A 21,186-nucleotide genomic window follows, 5' to 3' on the forward strand; every position below is an offset into this window, starting at 1 on the left:
AACAGGCTATAAGCAATGGTTGCAAGCCAGAGACCTTTAGGATGGAGTCTTTGCTTCAACACCCAGATCAAGGACCTGAAAGGGTGATCTGTACATTCACAAGTTGTCTTTCTGGCCATGGTGGGGAGCCTTCCATTCCCAGTTCATCTCTGTCCCAAGGACTGAAGCTAAGGGTGTGCAGGATGCCCCAGAGCAGCCCAGTCCAAGGAAAATTGGTTACAGCTGCCATCAAAAGCACTTTAGTTACAAATAATCTAAACTGATTTTTTTTTTTTTTTAATGAAAGCAAGAAAACTGGAAAACTAGAAGGAAAAAGGAAAGGTAACCTAAGTCTGGCTTTTCCTATGAATACATCCCTCAAGTCTTTTTATTATTATTTTTAAATTATTTTTCTCGAGACAGAGTCTAACTCTCGCCCAGGCTGGAATGCCATGGTGCGATCTCAGCTCACTACAACCTCTGCCTCCCAGATTCAAGTGATCCTCCTGCCTCAGCCTGCTGAGTAGCTGGGACAATAGGCGTGCACCACCACGCCCGGCTAATTTTTGTATTTTTAGTAGAGATGGGGTTTCACCATGTTCACCAGGCTGCTCTTGAACTCCTGATCTCAGGTGATCCGCCCACCTTGGCCTCCAAAAGTGCTGGGATTACAGGCATGAGCCACTGCACCCAGCCTCAAGTCCTGATCTGAGCCAGCCCTCCCTGCTGAATCTTCAGTGTATCAACTTTTATTGTCTCAATTGCTTCCCCTCTACCTTCACATGATGGGCTTAAAACAAAGAACTGCTTCTGCTCCAATAAATACCACACCCTGAAAAGTCAACTCCTGCTCACAACTCCCCAGGCTCAGCCTTACTGTACCCCACGGCAAGGACTGTCCATCCTCTTTTCCATGGCTGAACCTCACCTCTGCGTCCCACATCCTCGGAGGCAAAGAATCATCCCTCCCGAAGCCTCACACCCCCTGTAGAGATGTCTCCTGCACCCTTGTCCCATTTCTTCTGTGTCTCACGTCCTCAGAGGCACAGAATCACCCCTCCTGCAGCCTCACACCCCCTGTAGAGACGTCTCCCGCACCCTTGTCCCACTGCTTCTGGCAGTCAACCTCCTCCTGCAAGGTACAGTGCACTCTCACCTTCTCTCCTTCCTTGTCGTCCGGCCTTGCCCCAGGGCAGTTCCTTCTCTGCCTTTATTATCCGTTTTCCTGTTCCTTGGTAATGGAAATTTTTTCTGAATATTTGTCATTTTTGCTGATCTATATTGAAGCATTTTGGAGCAATAATTATATGAGTCTTATTTTTACCAGGCTCTCACCAAGATCTCACCAATGTCTTGTGATTGCCAAGTCCAAAGTTTGATTTCTGCCTTTACCTTCTTGGCCTATGCAGCATTTAGAAGTGCTGGCCACAACCTCCCTCTATGATACCCTCCCAAACCCCATGGTCAATGACAACTTCTTGGTTTTCCTCTCACAGACTGCCCAGACCTCAGTATGCTTGACGGCTACTGTTTCTACATTTTATGGTAATGTAATTTTTTTTTTATTTAAATGTAACATGGGAGTTGGGAGCACTGGCTCATGCCTGTAATCCCGACACTTTGGGAGGCCAAGGTGGGTGGATCATTTGAGGTCAGGAGTTCAATACCAGCCTGGCCAAGATGATGAAATCCCGTCTCTACTAAAAGTACAAAAATTAGCTGGACATGGTGGAGCACTCCTGTAATCCCAGCTACTCAGAAGGCTGAGGAATGAGAATCCCTTGAACCCGGGAGGCAAAGCTGCAGTGAGCCAAGATCGCATAACTGCACTCCAGCCAGGGCGACAGAGTGAAACTCTGTCTCGAAAAATAAAAAAACAAAAAACAAAAAGTAAATGTCACATGGACAGAGAAGTGCACCACACCTACGCCAGATGCACTTTGACAGAGCAACAGCACCTGGGGAGGCAGCTAGGCAGCTGTGCTGATGACCCAGGGTGCCTCTGACCCGGTGCTTCTCTCACACATCGTAACCTCCCTGGGGTAGCACCTTCTTAGATGGCTTTGATGTTCACCTACACTGACAAGGTGCAAACCCACATCCTAACGCTGTCCAGCTGGTAGACCAAGCCACAAATTCACTTCCCACCCCTCCCAAGACCCCAGTGGAATCATTATATGTTTAAAAATACAGGAATTAGGTCTAATAAACACAAGAGGAATGAAATTGTGAGAGCGGTTCTGCAGTCCCGAATAAAACAGTGGACAGTGGCATGACCATCAATGACTGCTCAGCCGCAGGTGAAAGGTAGACAGGGGGCTTTATAATGGAGGGGTCAGCCTGACAGTACCTGCACCCACTAACCCACCATACCTGAAAATGGGACAACCAGACACCATGTGCTCACGGATGCAAGCAGTACGAAGAACCCAGCACCACCTACGAAGTATTCTTTCTAAAAATACCAGATGAGGCTACTCAGGCCTCTAGTCCAACTACTGCTCACAGGAGACGAGGCGATGGAGGAACGTATTCAATGACATCATGAAGGCAAAAATCAGGCAAATCAACGAGACCAGTGACCTAGCTTCTTCCGCATAGGAAGCACGTGCAGTGTGTGAGCCTTGTTTGGATCCTGATTTGAACAAACCAACAACTGTAAAAAGCTATCTTAGGGACATGTAGAGAAAACAGTATGAACTGGATATCGGGTAACATTGAGGAATTATGGGTAATTTTGCTGAGTATGATAAACGTATTATGATTTCTTCCTTAAGGGTACATATCTCTTAGATACATACACAGAAACACTCACAGGTGAAACGATACAATTCTGAGATTTGCTTTCAAATCCTCCAGTTTAAAAAAGGTTGTGTTGGAATAGATGAAAATAAATGCAGAAAGCAGAAAGCTGACAGCTGCTGAAGCTGGTCAACATGGGTGCTTGCAGCAGGCTGAATGACAGCCCCCAAAAGATGCCCATGTCCTAATCCTAGAACCTGTGACTGTTATCTTAATGATAAAAGGAACTTTATAGATATAATTAAGAATCTTTAGTGGGATTATCCTGGATTACCCAGGTGGCCCAATGTAATCACCAAAGTCCTTATCAGTGAGAGAGGGAGGCAGGAGTCTGAGTCACAGAAGATATGACACAAACAGAGGTTGGAGTGATGTCCTTTGCAGACGGAGGACAGGGCATGAGCCAGGAAATGGCTCATGAAAGAGGACAGGACATGAGCCAGGAAGCAGTCTCCCTTGAGCCTCCAGAAGAAACACAGCCCTGCAGACCCATTTTAGACTTCCGAGCTGCAGAACAGTAGAATAAATTCATGTTGTTCTAAGCCATAAAGTCTGTGGTAATCTATTACAATAGCAACATAAAACCAAACTAATACAGGGTTCATCTTCTACTTTGGGGTTCAAAAATCTCCTAACAAGTTTTTTTTGTTTTGTTTTGTTTTTTGAGACGGAGTCTCGCTCTGTCGCCCAGGCTGGAGTGCAGTGGCTGGATCTCTGCTCACTGCAAGCTCCGCCTCCCGGGTTTAGCCATTCTCCTGCCTCAGCCTCCCGAGTAGCTGGGACTACAGGCGCCCGCCAACCCGCCCGGCTAGTTTTTTGTATTTTTTAGTAGAGACGGGGTTTCACCGTGTTAGCCAGGATGGTCTCAATCTCCTGACCTTGTGATCTGCCCGTCTCGGCCTCCCAAAGTGCTGGGATTACAGGTTTGAGCCACCGCGCCCGGCCAAGTTTTTTTTTTTTAAAGAAAGTTAAAGAAATAACCCAGCCAGTGAAAAAAAATGGGGGCGTCAGCACCTTGAATTCCACTCATTCCTCCCAGAGGCAGAACAGATGAAGGTGAGGCTGACCAACTAGACTAGAGGCGAATCCAGCCCCACACTAGGAGGCACCATGGTGAAGCAGGTGCTTCCTGCAAGAGGACTCTAGGAGAGGCAGGAGTGAGTCAGGCTGAGAACAGCAGGCAGAAGCCTCCACTTGAATAGCTTTGCAAGTGCCCCACCTCGTGGGCGGCACTGCCAGCAGCCATGCACTTATACCCAGGCAAAAGTCCCAGGAGCCTCCTCAGACTTCAGACTGCGGCTAAGTTCTCAGGCTGCCCAGATGCGTGGAGACCTCTTCAGTCCCACCAGATGGGGAAGAGAAGGGAGTCTGTGGCCTCACAGCTCTTTATCTATGAAACTGGAAGTAGAGCTGATCGGCTGACCCTGGCCCATGAAGGCCCACAAAACCCAGGGCATGCCTCACCAGGAGGGCAGAGGGGAGCGGAAAGCACCAATCAGGAATCAGATCTACGCAGCTGCAGTAGAGCAGGACTTCCAGCCTCACAGCCCTGCCCTAGACCAGACGACTCTTGGACATGAGAAACCCCTGATGCAGATCAAGAGACTGAACTAAGTAGCCACAAGGCCAGAGAATCCAGACAACAGCCACATTCAACTTTCAGAGAACTGTAATTCCTATTCTCAGATTCTCAGATCAGAGTGATTTCAGTATAAAGTGGGACAGGATGCTACAAGAGAGGCTGAGAGAAGAGGAAAGCCTTCACAGAGTAAGAAAAGACCAGAAGACACAGCAATTAGTTCAGGAGGCCCTAGACAGTTCTGCTGTGGTGAGAACATGATCATCACACCCCCAAACTCTGCCAAGAAAAGGACATGGAATATAAAGAGATCAGAGACACGGCAATTTGTTCAGGAGGTCCACCACCTAACAGAAGAGCCCAGAAAGAGAACATAAAGGAAAAGGACAAGAGGGAAGTATTACTTTTTAAATAACACAAGACTTCTTAAAATAAGACACACAAAAACACTAGCCATAAACAAAGATAGGCACATTTGACAAAGACATACCAACATTCAAACATCTGACTGACAAGACACCACCAGTTAAGACAAGCTACAAGGCCGGGCATGGTGGCTCAAGCCTGTAATCCCAGCACTTTGGGAGGCCGAGACGGGTGGATCACGAGGTCAGGAGATCGAGACCATCCTGGCTAACACGGTGAAACCCCATCTCTACTAAAAAATACAAAAAACTAGCCGGGCGAGGTGGCGGGCGCCTGTAGTCCCAGCTACTCGGGAGGCTGAGGCAGGAGAATGGCGTGAACCCGGGAGGCGGAGCTTGCAGTGAGCCGAGATCCGGCCACTGCACTCCAGCCTGGGCGACAGAGCGAGACTCCGTCTCAAAAAAAAAAAAAAAAAAAGACAAGCTACAGACTGGGAGGAGACAGTTGATATGTGACAAAGAATTAGGATTCAGAATGTGTGTGAAATACCTACATTAAAGTTGGTCTCTAGAAATCCAGGGATGGGGGAAGAGAAACAAAGACAGAAGGAAATACAGACGGACAATAAAGACATCAAAAGGTACTTAGCAATCAAGAAGATGCACATTCAAGTCATGCAATATACCTTTCTGGTCCTGAGGTAAGCAAATATTTAAAACACCTGATAATGTCAAGTGTTGACAAAAATGCAGGAAAATGGGTATTTTCTCCCAGAGTGGGGAGACTGTGAAGTAGCTTTGCCCCTTGGAGAGACATGTGGCAGCACTAGTAACATTGAAAGTATATACCTAGCCGGGCATGGTGGCTCACACCTGTAATCTCAGCACTTTGGGAGGCCAAGACAGGTGACTCATGAGGTCAAGAGATGGAGATCATCCAGGCCAACATGGTGAAACCCCGCCTCTATTAAAAATATAAAAATTAGCTGGGTGTGGTGGCATGCACCTGTAGTCCCAGCTACTCAGGAGGCTGAGGCAGGAGAATCGCTTGAACCGGGGAGGCGGAGATTGCAGTGAGCTGAGATTGCACCACTGCACTGCAGCCTGGGCAACAGAGCAAGACTCCATCTCAAAAAAAAAAAAAAACCTAAAACCAGGTACAATTCTGCTTCTAGGGGTATGCCTAGATAAAAAACTACATACACACTTGCACAAAGTGAAGCTACAGGAATGTTCACACAGCTTTGGCTCCAGCAGCAAAAACAATGGGGAAAAGAGGAATTTATAAACCTGTCCATAAAAGAAACTATGAACAGAGGCGCACTTCTCTAATGGATACACTTGGCAGCACAAAAGGAATAAGCCTGACTTCTCCGTATCTATCAACATGGATGGACCTCAAAGTCAAAAAAAGAAAATTATAGGAAAACTACATGTAGAAAAAAATCACTGGGAAAAAAATAGAGTGTTTGACCAGGTGCAGGGGCTCACACCTATAATCCCAGCACTTTGGGAAGCCGAGGCAGGCAGATCACTGAGGCCAGGAATTCGAGAACAGCCTGCCCAGGATGATAAAACCCCACCTCTATTAAAAATACAAAAATTAGCCAGATATGGTGGCACATGCCTGCAATCCTAGCTACTTGGGAGGCTAAAGCACAAGAATCCTTTGAACCCGGGAGGCGGAGATTGCAGTGAGCCGAGATCACCCACTGCACTCCAGTATGGGCAACGCAGTGAGACTCTGTCTCAAAAAAAGAAAAAGACTATGTCTATATGGTTTATCATCTATGTATGCATATGAAAACGAATTAGCTGTGTACAAACTGAATCCATGAGTGGTTGCCTGAGAAATGGTGGAAAGACAGAGTACTATGTAAAAGAAGAAAAAGGTAACAAATATGACAAAACAGTAATAATTGTTCACTGATGGTGATGCCATTTGCTTCCTTTTTATACTCTTCTGTAATTATGAAATTTGTTAAAATTAAAATTAAAATAAATTTTTAAAAAATTCAGAAATGAAAAAGTGGACATTTTCAAACTGTAAGGCCCATGGGCTAAAAAGCAGGAAGAAAAAAAGAGCTGCCCCCAGCTGAATATGTAATCATGTCCTGGCCCACAAATCATGGAGGCCTCACCTCAAGGATGGTAATGGGACCGCGCACAATGGCTCATGCCTGTAATCCCAGTGTTTTGAGAGGGCAAGGCAGGCAAATCACCTGAGGTCAGAAGTTTGAGGCCAGACTGACCAACATGGTGAAACTCTGTCTCGACTAAAAATACAAAAATTAGCCGGGTGTGGTGGTGCATGCCTGTAATCTCAGCTACTCGGGAGGTTGAGGCATGAGAATCCCTTGAACCCAGGAGGGGAGGCTGCATCAAGCTGAGATCATGCCACTGCAATCCATTATGTACAACACAATGAGACTCTGCCTCAAAAATAAAAATAAGTAAATGAATGGTAAGGGGACACAGTAAACACCTTTGGCCTAGAATTGCAAAGGAAAATGCAAAACCGAAAGGCCAAAAGGAAGAGATGGTGGAAGACAGGAACCTAGTGTCACAGGCTGTGGAGATGAGAGGGACCCTTCAAGGATAGGAGAGGAAATGCAGGTTTCACTGTTGCCTGATGCTGAGGTTACCACAAGGGTGCTAAAGAGAGAAGAGTCCTGCTAGAGGGAGGAGCAAACCCTTCTGGTCCACAGGTCACCCTCATGAGCTACATCTGCATTTTTCAATTATATCCTAGGATGACTTGCAAACGTGTTTCACCCAAATTCTCATAAACATTCTTGCACACATCACTTTGTACACACGTATACGCACTTATCTAGGCATTCTAAAACACTTTATGGAATCTGCTAACAAACCAGCCACACATTTAAACCCTGTGAGAGTCTGAAGGAGAGAAGACCAAGGGTGCTAAGCTGGGTCTCAGATGTTTGCTAACAGATCTTGCCCAACTGCTCCCCCTTCAAGGAACATGGGGCAATTCAGATGGCTTCTTTGGTAGATTTCACTGCAGAGAAGGAAAACAGAACTAGACTAGGCACATCCCCAAGTCCGACCAAGGATGAGCGCAGATTATTATTGGTGTTTTATGTACATCATGTTTGTTACGCAGATATCCTAGGTGGATTGTTACAGAGGGGTTTGAATGCTTCCATATTTGGAGAGGCTGGTTGGGGTTTTTTAGATGGAATGAGATATTATCACTACAATTATTATTTCCCCCTATTTCTAGAAATAAGGGGATCTGGGCTTCTGTAGTTAAAACCTCACTATTCAACATACTTCCATGAATGGAATATTCAGATAATGAGGGATGACAGCATTTGATGTTTTCACCAGATAAATGCTTTATTTCAATAAATATTTAAACTTGGAGGGAACAACAAAGGACACCGGGTTCTTTTGCATTCCTGAAGATCTCACTTAGTTAAAAACACACAGCAGTCAAATCCAAGTTTCCCACAGGAAAAAATCCAAAGTGTGGGGAGGGGGGCCAGCCAGGAGCATGTTATCAGAAATCACAACTCTTCAGACATTGGAGGATGTTGTTATTTTTAATTCTGTTTTATTTTCTCGGCATTAACTTGGATAATTCTCAGAAAGCCTAGCATAAATTAACAGCAGAGTGTAGTATGGTGGTTAACAGGGCTTCTTCGCAGTGTTTTATTATAGCTAACTTCTACTCCTCAGAATCTGATTCACGGGCCATCTTTCAGGCTAGCCTAGCTTCACTACTGATGATTCTGTTTTAGGATTTAATAATGACTGTACATTGTAACAGCAGCAAACCTCATAGCTGCCCAAGTTCTGATACCAGGCAACAATCACCTTGCATCATATGGTTCAGGCCGTCTGCTTCCCATCTCATCCGGACCAGGGATAGCAACGCTGCCAAGTGGGGACAGCATACTTATGATGTATTTCACCCACCAGATTTGAAACTGTGGGCGGTTTCATTAATATTTTTTAATTTCAGGGGGAGGCACAAAGTAGAGACATGATTTTTAAATTGTTTTATATCCAAGTATGTCACATCTGCTTGATTCATTATTTTAACTTAAAAATAAAAGACCTAAAAAAAAGTAATGAAACTGTTTTTCTTCATCTTTCACAGCAGGGAGTTAACAGGGTAAATGTAACTTTCATGAATTAGAAAAAACCAATTTTTAAAAATCTCCCATTTAGAAATACAGAGACAACTCTAAAAAACTGAAAACAGAAAGTTAAAAATGGCTGCCTCAGTCATTAAAAGAAATATTGACGCAATGCTACAACATGGGTAACTCTTGAAAACGCAAACACTATGCTAAGTGAAAAAAGCCAGACAAAAAAGACTGTGCCATATTATGATTCCATTTTTAGGAAAGTCCAGACTAGGCAAATTCATAGAAACAGAAAGTACACTAGTGGTTGGGAGGGAGGAGGGGGACAGGGAGTGACTACTAATGGGTACAGGATTTATTTTTGGGGTGATGAAAATGTTCTAGAATTAGATACTGGTGATTGTTGCACAATTCTGTGACTATACTAAAAACCACAGAATTATAAACTTTAAAAGGATAAACTTTACAGTATGTCAGTATCATCTCAATAAAGCTATTATAAAAATTTTTTTAAGTGGTTGCATGTGGTGAGGAGGCTGGGCAGGAGGAGCGCAGAGAGATGACACCTTTCCTAAGTGACTCCATTGTCCTATTTCTCTCAGGAGCCACCCTGTCCCCATAATCACAAAGGCCCCTGCTTTGATTTCCTCATACCTCTCCTCCCTAGTTCCAAGGTCCTGGTCAGACTGAAGCCTGAAACACCAGCCTGCTTCCCACAGCCCTCCTCTTCCACAACCATCACCACATTTCGAACCCTGGTGCCCCCTGATCCCAAGACTTCTGAGGCTCTGCAGCAGGCATTCAGGGCCTGGCTGGGTTCATTCTGGCCTCTCTAGCCTAAAATCTAACTGGAGTCAGTCTCACTCAAACACTGGTCACGTAGTGTGCCTGCCACCCCCCACCCCTGTAGTGCTGCAGGAGGCCAGACTCCCACTCACCAGGCTGTGCCCAACTGGCTGATGCATTCTTTTCACCTCTTGGCCCAGGTCTCCCAAGCAGCCTTCTCCTCACAGCAAAAGCTGACCTCACACAGACTCTGTCCCATCTCCCAACTCATCAGGTGACTGAGCTCCTCCGGGCCTATCCTACCCGTCTCAGGTTTCTCACATCCCACACTGCATGTGTGGCTCCAGGTAGGCCGTGAGATGTCCTCAGCTGAGTGAATAACCCTGGAAAAGGGTCTGGGAGCTCCTCAGGGTGGAGGCTCACACCTGTCCTTGTTCCCCTCACAGCAGGCACTGCACAGCATAAGCCTAAATCAGGTGCTAAAGACATAAGTGAAGGTGGCAAGAGAGAAGTGGGGCTGCCAGCCAAAAGGGCTGCCCCTCATGCCCCACAAGCAGCCAGGCTAGTAGGAGCTCAGCACTGTGGACAGGCGGGTCCGCAAGGCCAGGCTAGTTGGAGCTCAGCACCGTGGACAGGCTGGTCCGCAAGGCCAGCCTCCGAGCAAGGCTCCGAGGCACTAAAATCAGCCTGATTCTGCCTGCCTCCTCTCAGGAAGCATTAACTTCCAGTTGCTTCCTTTCCTACCCAAACTCCAACTGTTGTAAACTGGTGAGCCACATCAACTGGGATGACCAAGGATAACCTGGACATCATCCTTTGGGAACAGAACAGCCCCATCTCACCTGAACCTGGGCTGCTGGGAGCCCAGTGGCCCTCCTCCCCTCCTCGAGGTTCCCCTCCACGTGCCAGGCAGGATCCTGAGGACACAGAGCTAAGAAACGAGAAAAAAGTCATGGAGGCAGCTCTCGCTGCCAGGAGCTCACCTGTCCTTCTGCGGGGCTGAGGACCAGCCCCTGCCCCTCCCCCTTGAATGAGGGAAGAGACCTACTTCCTCATTCTATAGATGAAGGAATTAGGGTTCAGAGAAGGTTAGGAAAGTACTTGAACACATGAATCTCTCATTGCCCCCACTGTGCTATTAGGTACCATCTCTGAGAAGCAGTGTCTGGTCACAACCTTCCTGGGCCTGAATCCTAAACGGCCACACATGAATTCTCATGCATCTTGAGATGTCACCATCACCTTATTGCTCACTAGTTTTCTGATCCCTCCTTGCTCCAACTCTGCACATAGACAGATCTGGACCACCTGCCCTAAAGCCCCACCTGTTCCCCATTCTTTTTTTTTTTTAAGATGGAGTCTGGCTCTGTCACCCAGGCTGGACTGCAGTGGCGTGATCTTGGCTCACTGCAAGCTCTGCCTCCCAGGTTCACGCCATTCTCCTGTCTCAGCCTCCCGAGTAGCTGGGACTACAGGCGCCCGCCACCTTGCCCAGCTAACTTTTTGTATATTTAGTAGAGACGGGGTTTCAGCGTGTTAGCCAGGATGGTCTCGATCTCCTGACCTTGTGGTCTGCCCGCCTTGGCCTCCCAAAGTGCTGGGATTACAGGCGTGAGCCACCGTGCCCAGCCCACCTGGTCCCCATTCTAATCTCCAGCTGTGGCAGAGCACTACAGCGAGAGGCCACAATATGGCAGCCCACAGCTGACCGGGCTCTTGACTCACCCCAGGAGGCCCATGGGTCAACAGCCGTCATCCCCCAAGACTGGTCCGTAAGGGTACCTGCACAGAAGGATCAGGTTAGGACTGTGACACCAAACCTAGTGATTTGAGGCGACAAAATACAAGAGGAGACTGACTTGCTAATGGGCGCTACAAAATTCCATAAACAGAGCCCAAAGGCGTGTAAAAAAATCCAACATAAGCTGGATTCACACAGACAATGCACAGGTGAGTCGCTATTGCTTAACACTGTTTTAAAGTTACCGACCAATGCTATATAAGTAAAAACAACAAAGGTAAAAATATATATGGGAGCAGTAGAGACAATATTTTCTTATATGTATTACTGTTGTTTAGGAAACCCCATAAACCACCAGAAAATCTCTTAAGAAACTAATGACACCTCTCAGGAGATGACTATAAAGCACATAAAAGTTAGTGTCTTTTATGCCAACAATTTTCCTCCTTTACCACCAATCAGTTCTAATTTTGTACCAAGATAGACCCCCTTCCATCCTCAAAAGTCCTCAGCCCGTCCCAGCTCTGACCCATGACTGCAGCAGCTAATGTTAGGGGAGGCCCAGAAGAAACACAATTTGGACTCACCCCAGGAGGCCCATGGGTTGATGGCTGCCATCCTGAGGACACCTGCTCAGGAACACTGCAAATTTCAACCTAGTGACAAAAGTGAAAGAAGACAAAACTAGTCCTTTCTCATAGAAAACCAAGTGGGAACAAAGAAGGGAATCCATCCACAGAAGCGACAAAAAAACTTGCAAGGAGCATCATCAGAAAAGAGAATTTACATGTCAAAAAAGTAACAATTCCTGGAGAGAAATGAAGGGTAATTTGCATAAGCTGGAAAAAAGCATGATCCTGATAGAGAGGGTACAAATTTGTCAGCCATTCCCAAGAGACAGCCAGTCACAACACAAATGGAACTTTTGGATTGACAACAATTATTGTAAAATCAACTTGCAATCCTCATATATTAGTGGTTGCCTAGAGCTGGGGGAAAAATGAAATGGGGAGTGACTGCTTAATGGGAACAAGGGTTTCTTTGTGGGGTGATGAAATGTTCTAAAATTAGATAATGGGGATGGTTGCACAATTTTATTAATATACAATAAAACCAGTGAATTACACACTTTAAAGTGGTTAAAGTGGTGAACGTTAAGCAAATTTAATCCCACCTCCAAAAGAAATTCACGTCCAAGATTTACTAAGCCTAAGCTTGTGTGTGTGTGGAGGACTTAGGGATGGGCCTGGCGCCCAGACCCCTAACTCCTCAGGTTCCAGATCTTTGTACAAGTCAGCAACCTCTCGAATGGATTCCTGGGTATGTGTATAAAGCACTAGAACACACAGTGGGCCTCAGGAGCACCGGAATCAGCGCGAAAACGCAGAATGCAAACCGTATTTTGCACCGTTATTTGCAACTTGACAGTGACCGCCACCGTCACTGCATGTTTAAGGGAACCCGGAGCTGTTTCCAACCCAGGTCTGACGTCCTTCACAGTGCTTTGTGTGAACTGGCAGGGAGAGAAATGCCGGCTGGGGAATGAACGGGGTTATTCGTCCCATCAATGGCCTCAGAAGCATCCTTATCACCTGCTTCCAGAGCTACCGACCCAAATTTCCTCCGCAAGACCGACGCGGCCGCGACGCTGCAGAAGCTCGTCCCGGCCTCACCTGGCTTGCAGCCGCCGGTCCCCCTTGAAAGCGGCGCAGCAGGCTCGGGGTCGCCTCGCCTGGGGCGTTTGGCTTTTGTCCCGCGCCGACGTCCGGCCCAGCAGTGCGCTTGGGAGCTCCAGGCGCGGCCTCGGGGACAAAGGCGCGCGGAGCCGACGTGCAGAGTTCACCCAGGCCCGTCCGGCCAGACAAGGAAGAGCGCCCGGAGGCGGGAGGCCGGAGGCAGGCTGCTGGCTGGAGAGCCGAAGGCAACGAGGGCGCAAAGCCGGCGCGGAAAGGGCAGGCGCAGGACCCGCCCTGGCACCGCCTTTCCCCGCCGGCTCTCCCGACCCCCGAGCCCCGCAGCTACCGCAGCCCTACAGCCCGAGCAAAGGCCTCGCCTCAGCCGCGGACAATGGCGGCTGCTCCCCCGGCTTCGACCGGGGCGCGCCGCAGGGTCTTCTGGGAGCTGGAGTTCCAGGCGGGCACTTCCGGCGTCGGGCAGCTGCGCCGCCGTGACGGCTGCGTGGGCCGCCCCGCCTCGCACCGCCCTACTTGGGCGGGGTAGGGACCATTCTGGCAGCTGCGTCGAAGCCGGCGGCAGGGTGGACTACGTTGTCCCGGCCCGAGACCACCCTCTTCCACCGCCGCCTCCCACTGCAAAAGGGCCTGGGTAAGTCGCGGCGCCGCGGGCCTCAGTTTGCCCGTCCGCAAAATGGCGCCTCGTGATCCCGGGTTTCCCGGGAGGAGCTCGGCGAGTTCTCAGCGCTCTCGAGGGATCCTTCCATTTGGCGTTCGCAAGATTGTGAGAAAGTGGCTGCTCTTATTCTCTTTATTTAAGATAAGGAACCTAATTCGAGGTACCCCTCTCTGTGAAGCCCCACGGCTGAGAACGTCAGGGCTCGTTCCCAGGTCTCTTTCCAGAGGCCAGGCTTTATGGGAGCATGGATTACCAGCGACGCATCCTGTGAGTTTTCCTGTATCAATATGTATGGAGCAGTTCGGGCGCGGTGGCTCATTCCTGTAATCTCAGCATTTTGGGAAGCTGTGGCGGGAGGATCGATTGAGTTCAGGAGTTTGACACCACCCTTGGCAACATAGTGAGACCCCATCTCTACCAAAAAAAAAACACAAAAATTAGCCCGGTGTGATGGCGCGCGCCTGTAGTCTACTACAGAAGGCTGTGGTGGAAGGATTGCTTGAGCTCGGGAGGTCAAGGTTGCAGTGAGCTAGGATCGCACCACTGCACTTCAGCCTGGGCAACAGAGCAAGACCTGGCCTTAAGGAAAAAAAATAGGCCGGGCGCGATGGCTCACGCTTGTAATCCCAACACGTTGGGAGGCCAAGGCAGGTGGATCGCCTGAGGTCAGGAGTTCGAGACCAGTCTGGCCAACATGATGAAACCTCGTCTCTACTAAGAATACCAAAAATTAGCCGGGCGTGGTGGCGGGCACCTATACCCAGCTACTCGGGAGGCTGAGGCAGGAGAATCGCTTGAACCCGGGAGTTGGAGGCTGCAGTGAGCCGATATTGTGCCATTGCACTCCAGCCTGGGCAGCAAGAGCAACATTCCATCTCAAAAAAAAAAAAAAAAAAAATGTATACATACACACACACATATATATGGAGAGGCGCTGGGAAATAGAGCAGGGAGCACGGTTAAGGACACTGCCTTGGCGGCTGCCATTAAAAAACACAAACAGGGAGGCTAAAAATGAAGGAGCCTGAGGTGCTGACCCCCAGCCTGATCCTGGAGGATCCGCTTGGCAAAGCCCATTGACGCCCCTTTGGGATCCTCACAGAGCCGCCTCCTCACCTCTGTTAAGGATGACTCTAGGTCGGGCGCGGTGGCTCAAGCCTGTAATCCCAGCACTTTGGGAGGCCGAGACGGGCGGGCACAAGGTCAGGAGATGGAGACCATTCTGGCTAACACGGTGAAACCCCATCTCTACTAAAAAATACAAAAAAAATTAGCCGGGCGAGGTGGCGAGCGCCTGTAGTCCCAACTACTTGGGAGGCTGAGGTAGGAGAATGGCATAAACCCGGGAGGCGGAGCTTGCAGTGAGCTGAGATCGGCCACTGCACTCCAGCCTGGGCGACAGAGCGAGACTTCGTCTCAAAAAAAAAAAAAAAGGGATGACTCTAGCCCAGAGCTTCCTTGCTCACTCCCCTCCCCATACCCAGTCCCTGTGCTCCTCACTCTCCTCGTGTATTTTGTCCACCCTCATTCCCACTGCTCCTAGGGTCTGATCTGGGCTGGTTGTCTTCCCTCAGTACCTCAGTGAGAGACCCACTTTTCATGCACCCACTGCTTGCTGCTTGCACATTTTTACTTATTATTTTGGTTTGGTTTTTTTTTTGGTCAGAGTTTTGCTTTTGTTGCCCAGGCTGGAGTGCAATGGCGTGATCTCGGCTCACTGCAACCTCTGCCTCCCAGGTTCAAGCGATTCTCCTGCCTCAGCTTCCCAAGTAGCTGGGATTACAGGCGTCTGCCACCACGCCCAGCAAATTTTTTGTATTTTTAGTAGAGATGGGGTTCACCATGTTGGCCAGGCTGGTCTCATACTCCTGACCTCAGGTGGTCCACCGCCTCGGTCACTCAAAGTGCTGGGATTACTGGTGTGAGCCACTGTACTCAGCCTATTTATTGAGACAGGATGTTGTTCAAGCTAGAGTGCAGTGGGGCCATCTTGGCTCACTACAGCCATGACCTCCCAGGCTGAAATGACCCTCCCACCTCAGCCCCCAGAGTAGCAGGGACTATAGATGCCTGCCACCACGCCCAGCTAACTTTTGTATTTTTTGTAGAGACAGGGTTTTGCCACATTGCCCAGGCTGCTCTCAAACTCCTAGGCTCAAGTGATCTTCCCACCTCAGCCTCCCAAAGTGCTGAAGTTACAGGAGTGAGCCACCACACCCAGCATTTGTTTTTTCCTTGCACGTTCATTGAGCACCTACCCTGTGATAGGTGTGGAGGTGTTCAAGACGAGACTTGTTTGTGGCCTGTGAGGATCCACACCTTCAGAGGATGACAGGGAAGAAATGTGGTAAAAGTGGCTCAGGAGTGGGGTGTGTGTTTGTGTGTGTGCATGGGTTTCAGAGAAGCAAAGGATCAGCTCTATTAGAAAGGGAAGAGGTGGCCCCAGATCAGGTGTTGACTGATGCAGGACATTTACACTCGATATGGAACAAATGGAAGAGGTTGTCTAGACAAAGGAAAGAGTGTGTGCAAAGGCTTAGGAGCATGTTAGGAGATAAGTAACTGGCTTAAAGTTGCTGGAATGGAGAGTGTCAGAGAGCAACAAAAGTGGGAGGAGAAATAGGAGTGACAAGAGATACAGCTTTTATAATGAAGTTACAGAGACTCATTGAAAGATTTTAGGCAACGGCCCGGCGCGGTGGCTCAAGCCTGTAATCCCAGCACTTTGGGAGGCCGAGACGGGCGGATCACAAGGTCAGGAGATCGAGACCATCCTGGCTAACCCGGTGAAACCCCGTCTCTACTAAAAAATACAAAAAACTAGCCGGGCGAGGTGGCGGGCGCCTGTAGTCCCAGCTACTGGGGAGGCTGAGGCAGGAGAATGGCGTAAACCCGGGAGGCGGAGCTTGCAGTGAGCTAAGATCCGGCCACTGCACTCCAGCCTGGGCGACAGAGTGAGACTCCGTCTCAAAAAAAAAAAAAAAAGATTTTAGGCAAGGAAGTAGTGAGGTTACATGTGAATTTTAACAAATCAGGGCCGGGCGCGGTGGCTCAAGCCTGTAATCCCAGCACTTTGGGAGGCCGAGGCGGGCGGATCACAAGGTCAGGAGATCGAGACCACAGTGAAACCCCGTCTCTACTAAAAATACAAAAAATTAGCCGGGCGCGGTGGCGGGCGCCTGTAGTCCTAGCTACTCAGGAGGCTGAGGCAGGAGAATGGCGTGAACCCAGGAGGCGGAGCTTGCAGTGAGCCGAGATCGCGCCACTGCACTCCAGCCTGGGCAACAGCGTGAGACTCCGTCTCAAAAAAAAAAAAAAAAAACAAATCAGGCAGCTAATATAAAGAAGGGACTGGGCCAGGCGCAGTGGCTCATGCCTGTAATCCCAGCACTTTGGAAGGCCAAGGCCGGCAGATCACCTGAGGTCAGGAGTTCAAGACCAGCCTGGCCAACATGGTGAAACCTCATCTCTACAAAAATACAAAAATTAGCCAACCATGATGGTGGATGCCTGTAATCCCAGCTACTCGGGAGGCTGAGTTGGGAGAATCGCTTGAACCCAGGAGGTGGAGGTGGCAGTGAGCCAAGATCAAGCCATTGCACTCCAGCACGCCAGCCTGGGCAACAGAGCGATCCTCTGTCTCAAAAAGAAGGGACTGAGGGACTGTAGGTGGTGATACCAAAGGCAGCATGGCCATTTAGGAAGCTGAACTTGAGTGAGCAGTGGGCAAGAGAGATCTTGAAGATATTTCCACTGGTAATGGAGGATCATTTTAAAAAGCAGGCCTGTGGGTTGAGCTTTTGTTGTTGGGTGGTGTTGGCACTCACTGTGGGTGGGCAAAGGGGAGTAGCCCTTTCAGAGGAAGAGGAAAAGTTCAAGTAGAACAGGCTGAATTCAAGGGAGAGGACTAAGAGAGAGGTAAGATGGAAGGGGCAAGGTATTGGGACAGGCCCCAGCTGGCAGGAAGGTGAACCTAGGCAGAGTGGGCACTGAGAGGAAAGCAATCTATGGATGATATAGCCACAATTTCCATCTCAGGCTCAAGCAGAGAAAGAGACGCTGGAGAAGGAAGAGTGACAGAAGTAAGAGGAGTATCTCTCCGCTTCCACTCCAGCCCCCTACAGCTCATCCTCCAGCAGGCAGCCAAGTGCACTTTTAGGATGTCACATCAGGTCCTTGCCTCACATTCTGCACTGACTTCCCAAGTAGTTAGAGTAAAATCCAAACTCCAACTCGCAGCTTAGAAAACTCAGCAGGACTGGCCTCTGTCCTATCCCACACCCCACCTCAGTCCCTCAAGCTCATCTCCTGTCACTCCTGCGGACTCCAGCCATTCCTCAAACAGGGTAAGCCCATTCCTGCTTCAGGGCCTTTATACGTATTGTTTCCTCTTCTGGAATCTTCTTCCTTGTACAGCCACAGGGTTTTCTTCATTCAGATTTCAGCACAGATGTCACATCCTGATAACAGCCAGCTGTGACTCATCCTCCCTAATTCTCAGTCACATTACCCTCTTTTTATTTTCTTCATATCAATATGTAAAGTCATAACTGATTATCTCGTATAGAAGCTAAGTTTTATGATAGGCAATCACCTAATACCTGCTACACAAACCTCAATGTTCATATAAGACTAGAATTCATATTCTAAAGAGAGATAAGGTAGCTCTGTTCACTTTTGAGAGAGCACTCAAATGAGAGAGATACCTTTGACCTAAAGGTGTCAGGAAACTGATGAAGAAAAACACCCCTGCTATGTTTTGAATGTTTTTATCCCCTCCAAAATTCATGTTGAAACTTAATCCCCAGTGCAGTCGTGTTGGGAGGCAGGGTCTAATGGGATTTATGTCGGTCATGAGGCTCTGCTGTCATGAATGGATTAATGTTGTAAACCAAAAAATAAAATTATAAGCCACCCCCCCCAACTATATGACTAGACCTCGGCCAAGGGCATTCCAAAGGTAACCTGAAAAATGAGTTTGGGCCATGATGGGAAGCAGAAGCTGGACTTGCTTCATTATACCCTCCTCCCTTCTGGAATTAGTGATGGAACAGACTTTAAGTCTGATAAGAAACATTTATAGTCTGTTATCTCTGGAAGTTTCATCTGCATGATAAAACCTTGAGCTCCACAACCCCAGACATTCCTTTCTATTGACAATAACTCTTTAAATCAATTGCCAATCAGAAATCTTAAATCTGCCTATAACCTGGAAACTCTCTGTACCATTGTACATCTTATATGTATTGATTGATGTCTCATGTCTCCCTAAAATGTATAAAACCAAGCTGTACCCTAACCACCCTGGGCATGTCCTCAGGATCTCCTGAGAGCTGTGTCAGGGGCCATTGGTCACCATATTTGGCTCAGAGTAAATCTCTTCAAATATTTTACAGAGTTTGACTCTTCATCAACAATGCCATTGTAAAAGGCTCATGAAGAGATTCTGCATGTACTTGCATGCTCTTTCTCTCTCTTTCTCTCTCCCTTTCTCTTTCTTTCTCTCCCCCCACCCCTACCCCTCCACCACCCTGCCCTTTAACTTCTGTCATGTGAGAATGCAGTCCCTGTCCTTTACCTTCTGTCCTGTGAGGATGCAGTGTCCAAGGCACCATCTTGAAATCATCATCGCCAAATATGTCAGCACCTTGATGTTGGACTTCCCAGCCTCCAGACCGGAAGGCAATACATTTCTTTGTAAATTACGCAGTCTCAGGTATTCTGTTATAGCAGCACAAATGGACTAAGACAACTCCTGAGATAGGAAGGGGTGAGGTAAATGTAATCAGAGTTGGGGTTTTAGATCTTAGTCCAGTAAAGGAGCTGGAACTGTTCTGTATAAACAAAGGGCAAGGTAATCGCTACATAGATTCTTTTTTTATTATTGCTGATTCTTATCCTAAAATAAAGGATGTTGCCACTATACATCCACTAGAATGACCAAAAATAAAAATACTGACAGCATCAAATGGGACGACATGGTGCCAACTGGAATTCTCATACCCTGCTGATGGGAGTATAATGTGGTACAGTCACTTTGGGAAAAAGTTTGACAATTTCTTATAAAATTATACATAAACCCGTACTATGATCTAGAGATTCTACTCTTGTTTGTTCAAAAGAAAGGAAGACCGGGCGCGGTGGCTCAAGCCTGTAATCCCAGCACTTTGGGAGGCCGAGACGGGCGGATCACGAGGTCAGGAGATTGAGACCATCCTGGGTAACACAGTGAAACCCCGTCTCTACTAAAAATACAAAAACTTAGCCGGGCGAGGTGGCAGGCGCCTGTAGTCCCAGCTACTCGGGAGGCTGAGGCAGGAGAATGGCGTGAACCCGGGAGGCGGAGCTTGCAGTGAGCTGAGATCCGGCCACTGCACTCCAGCCTGGGTGACAGAGCGAGACTCCGTCTCAAAAAAAAAAAAAAAAAAAAAAAACAAAAGAAAGGAAAATATCTGTCTGCTAAAAAGATATGTACAAGAGTGCTCACAGTGGCATTATTTATGACAGTCCAAACCAGGAGATAATCCAAATGTCTTGTTACCAAGAGAATGGATAAAGAAATTTTGATACGTCAGTTTAATGGATTACTACTTAGCAATAAAAATAATTAGCCACGCTGGGTGCAGTGGCTCACGCCTGTAATCCCAGCACTTTGGGAGGCTGAGACAGGCAGATCACCTGAGGTCGGGAGTTCAAGACCAGCCTGACCAACATGAGGAAACCCCATCTCTACTAAAAATACAAAATTAGCCAGGGTGGTGGTGCATGCCTGTAATCCCAGCTACTCGGGAGGCTGAGGCAGGAGAATCGCTTGAACCCGGGAGGCAGAGATTGCGATGAGCCGAACTCGCACCATTGCACTCCAGCCTGGGCAAAAGGAGCGAAACTCCGTCTCAAATAATAATAATAATTAGCCACATATCCACACAACAATATTGCATTATCACAGGTATAGTGATACTGTATGATTCCATTTATATGAAGTTCAAGAACAGGCAGGTAATCCATGGTGAAAGCAGTACTTACCCCTGGGGGTGGCGGTATTGACTAAAGAGGTACAAGGGGGTCTTCTGGGGCCTGGAAATGTTCTATATCTTGATCTGGGTGGTGGTTACACAGGTATATGCGTGTTAAGAATTCATCAAGCTGTATACTTAGTAGTGTACTGTAATGTAATTATACTGTATTTCGATTAAAATGTGAAAGAAAAAAAGGGGGTGTCTTTTGCTTCCACATTTGTAGCCCCAGCTTCTGTAAGTATCTCCTGCGTGATAATGGTTGGATGAATTAAAAGGTAGGAGGGATAGAAGAGGAGAGAAGCAATAGGAAGAGGAAGGTTGGAAGAAAAGCCCAGCTCCACTGTCTCACAGGGGTGTCACTGGGTACTGGGGAACTTGGAAGCACTAAGGAACAGAGAGGAAGTTGCTGTCTCAGGCTTCCACTTCTCAGCCCAGAAGTGAGAGG

At 48.0% G+C, this 21,186-nt stretch overlaps 2 protein-coding genes and 1 pseudogene across 3 annotated transcripts in view; 2 read left to right on the top strand and 1 right to left on the bottom strand.

Moving 5' to 3' along the window:
- ZNF606 (zinc finger protein 606) overlaps nucleotides 1–13,476 on the bottom strand; it is a 25,946-nt gene extending 12,470 nt beyond the window's left edge. The window contains exons 1-4 of one of the 2 annotated variants that reach the window (XM_005590563.5): nucleotides 13,044–13,476; nucleotides 11,958–12,026; nucleotides 11,355–11,411; nucleotides 10,472–10,560 (exon numbers count right to left, since the gene is read on the bottom strand). In XM_005590563.5, coding sequence (XP_005590620.2) covers nucleotides 10,472–10,560; nucleotides 11,355–11,411; nucleotides 11,958–11,988 — 177 coding nt within the window. In that variant the 5' untranslated portion in view covers nucleotides 11,989–12,026; nucleotides 13,044–13,476. The remainder of the gene's footprint in view (nucleotides 1–10,471; nucleotides 10,561–11,354; nucleotides 11,412–11,957; nucleotides 12,027–13,043) is intronic. The other variant, XM_015441010.4, reaches the window with a different exon arrangement.
- On the top strand, nucleotides 12,759–19,469 carry LOC102121610 (uncharacterized; annotated as a pseudogene).
- ZSCAN1 (zinc finger and SCAN domain containing 1) overlaps nucleotides 13,576–21,186 on the top strand; it is a 41,995-nt gene continuing 34,384 nt past the window's right edge. The window contains exon 1 of the mRNA XM_065535099.2: nucleotides 13,576–13,695. The gene's annotated coding sequence lies outside the window, so the exon portion shown is untranslated. The remainder of the gene's footprint in view (nucleotides 13,696–21,186) is intronic.

This window comes from Macaca fascicularis, chromosome 19 (genome assembly GCF_037993035.2).
Source record: "Macaca fascicularis isolate 582-1 chromosome 19, T2T-MFA8v1.1".
In the NCBI taxonomy this organism is placed as follows: Eukaryota; Metazoa; Chordata; class Mammalia; order Primates; family Cercopithecidae; genus Macaca; species Macaca fascicularis.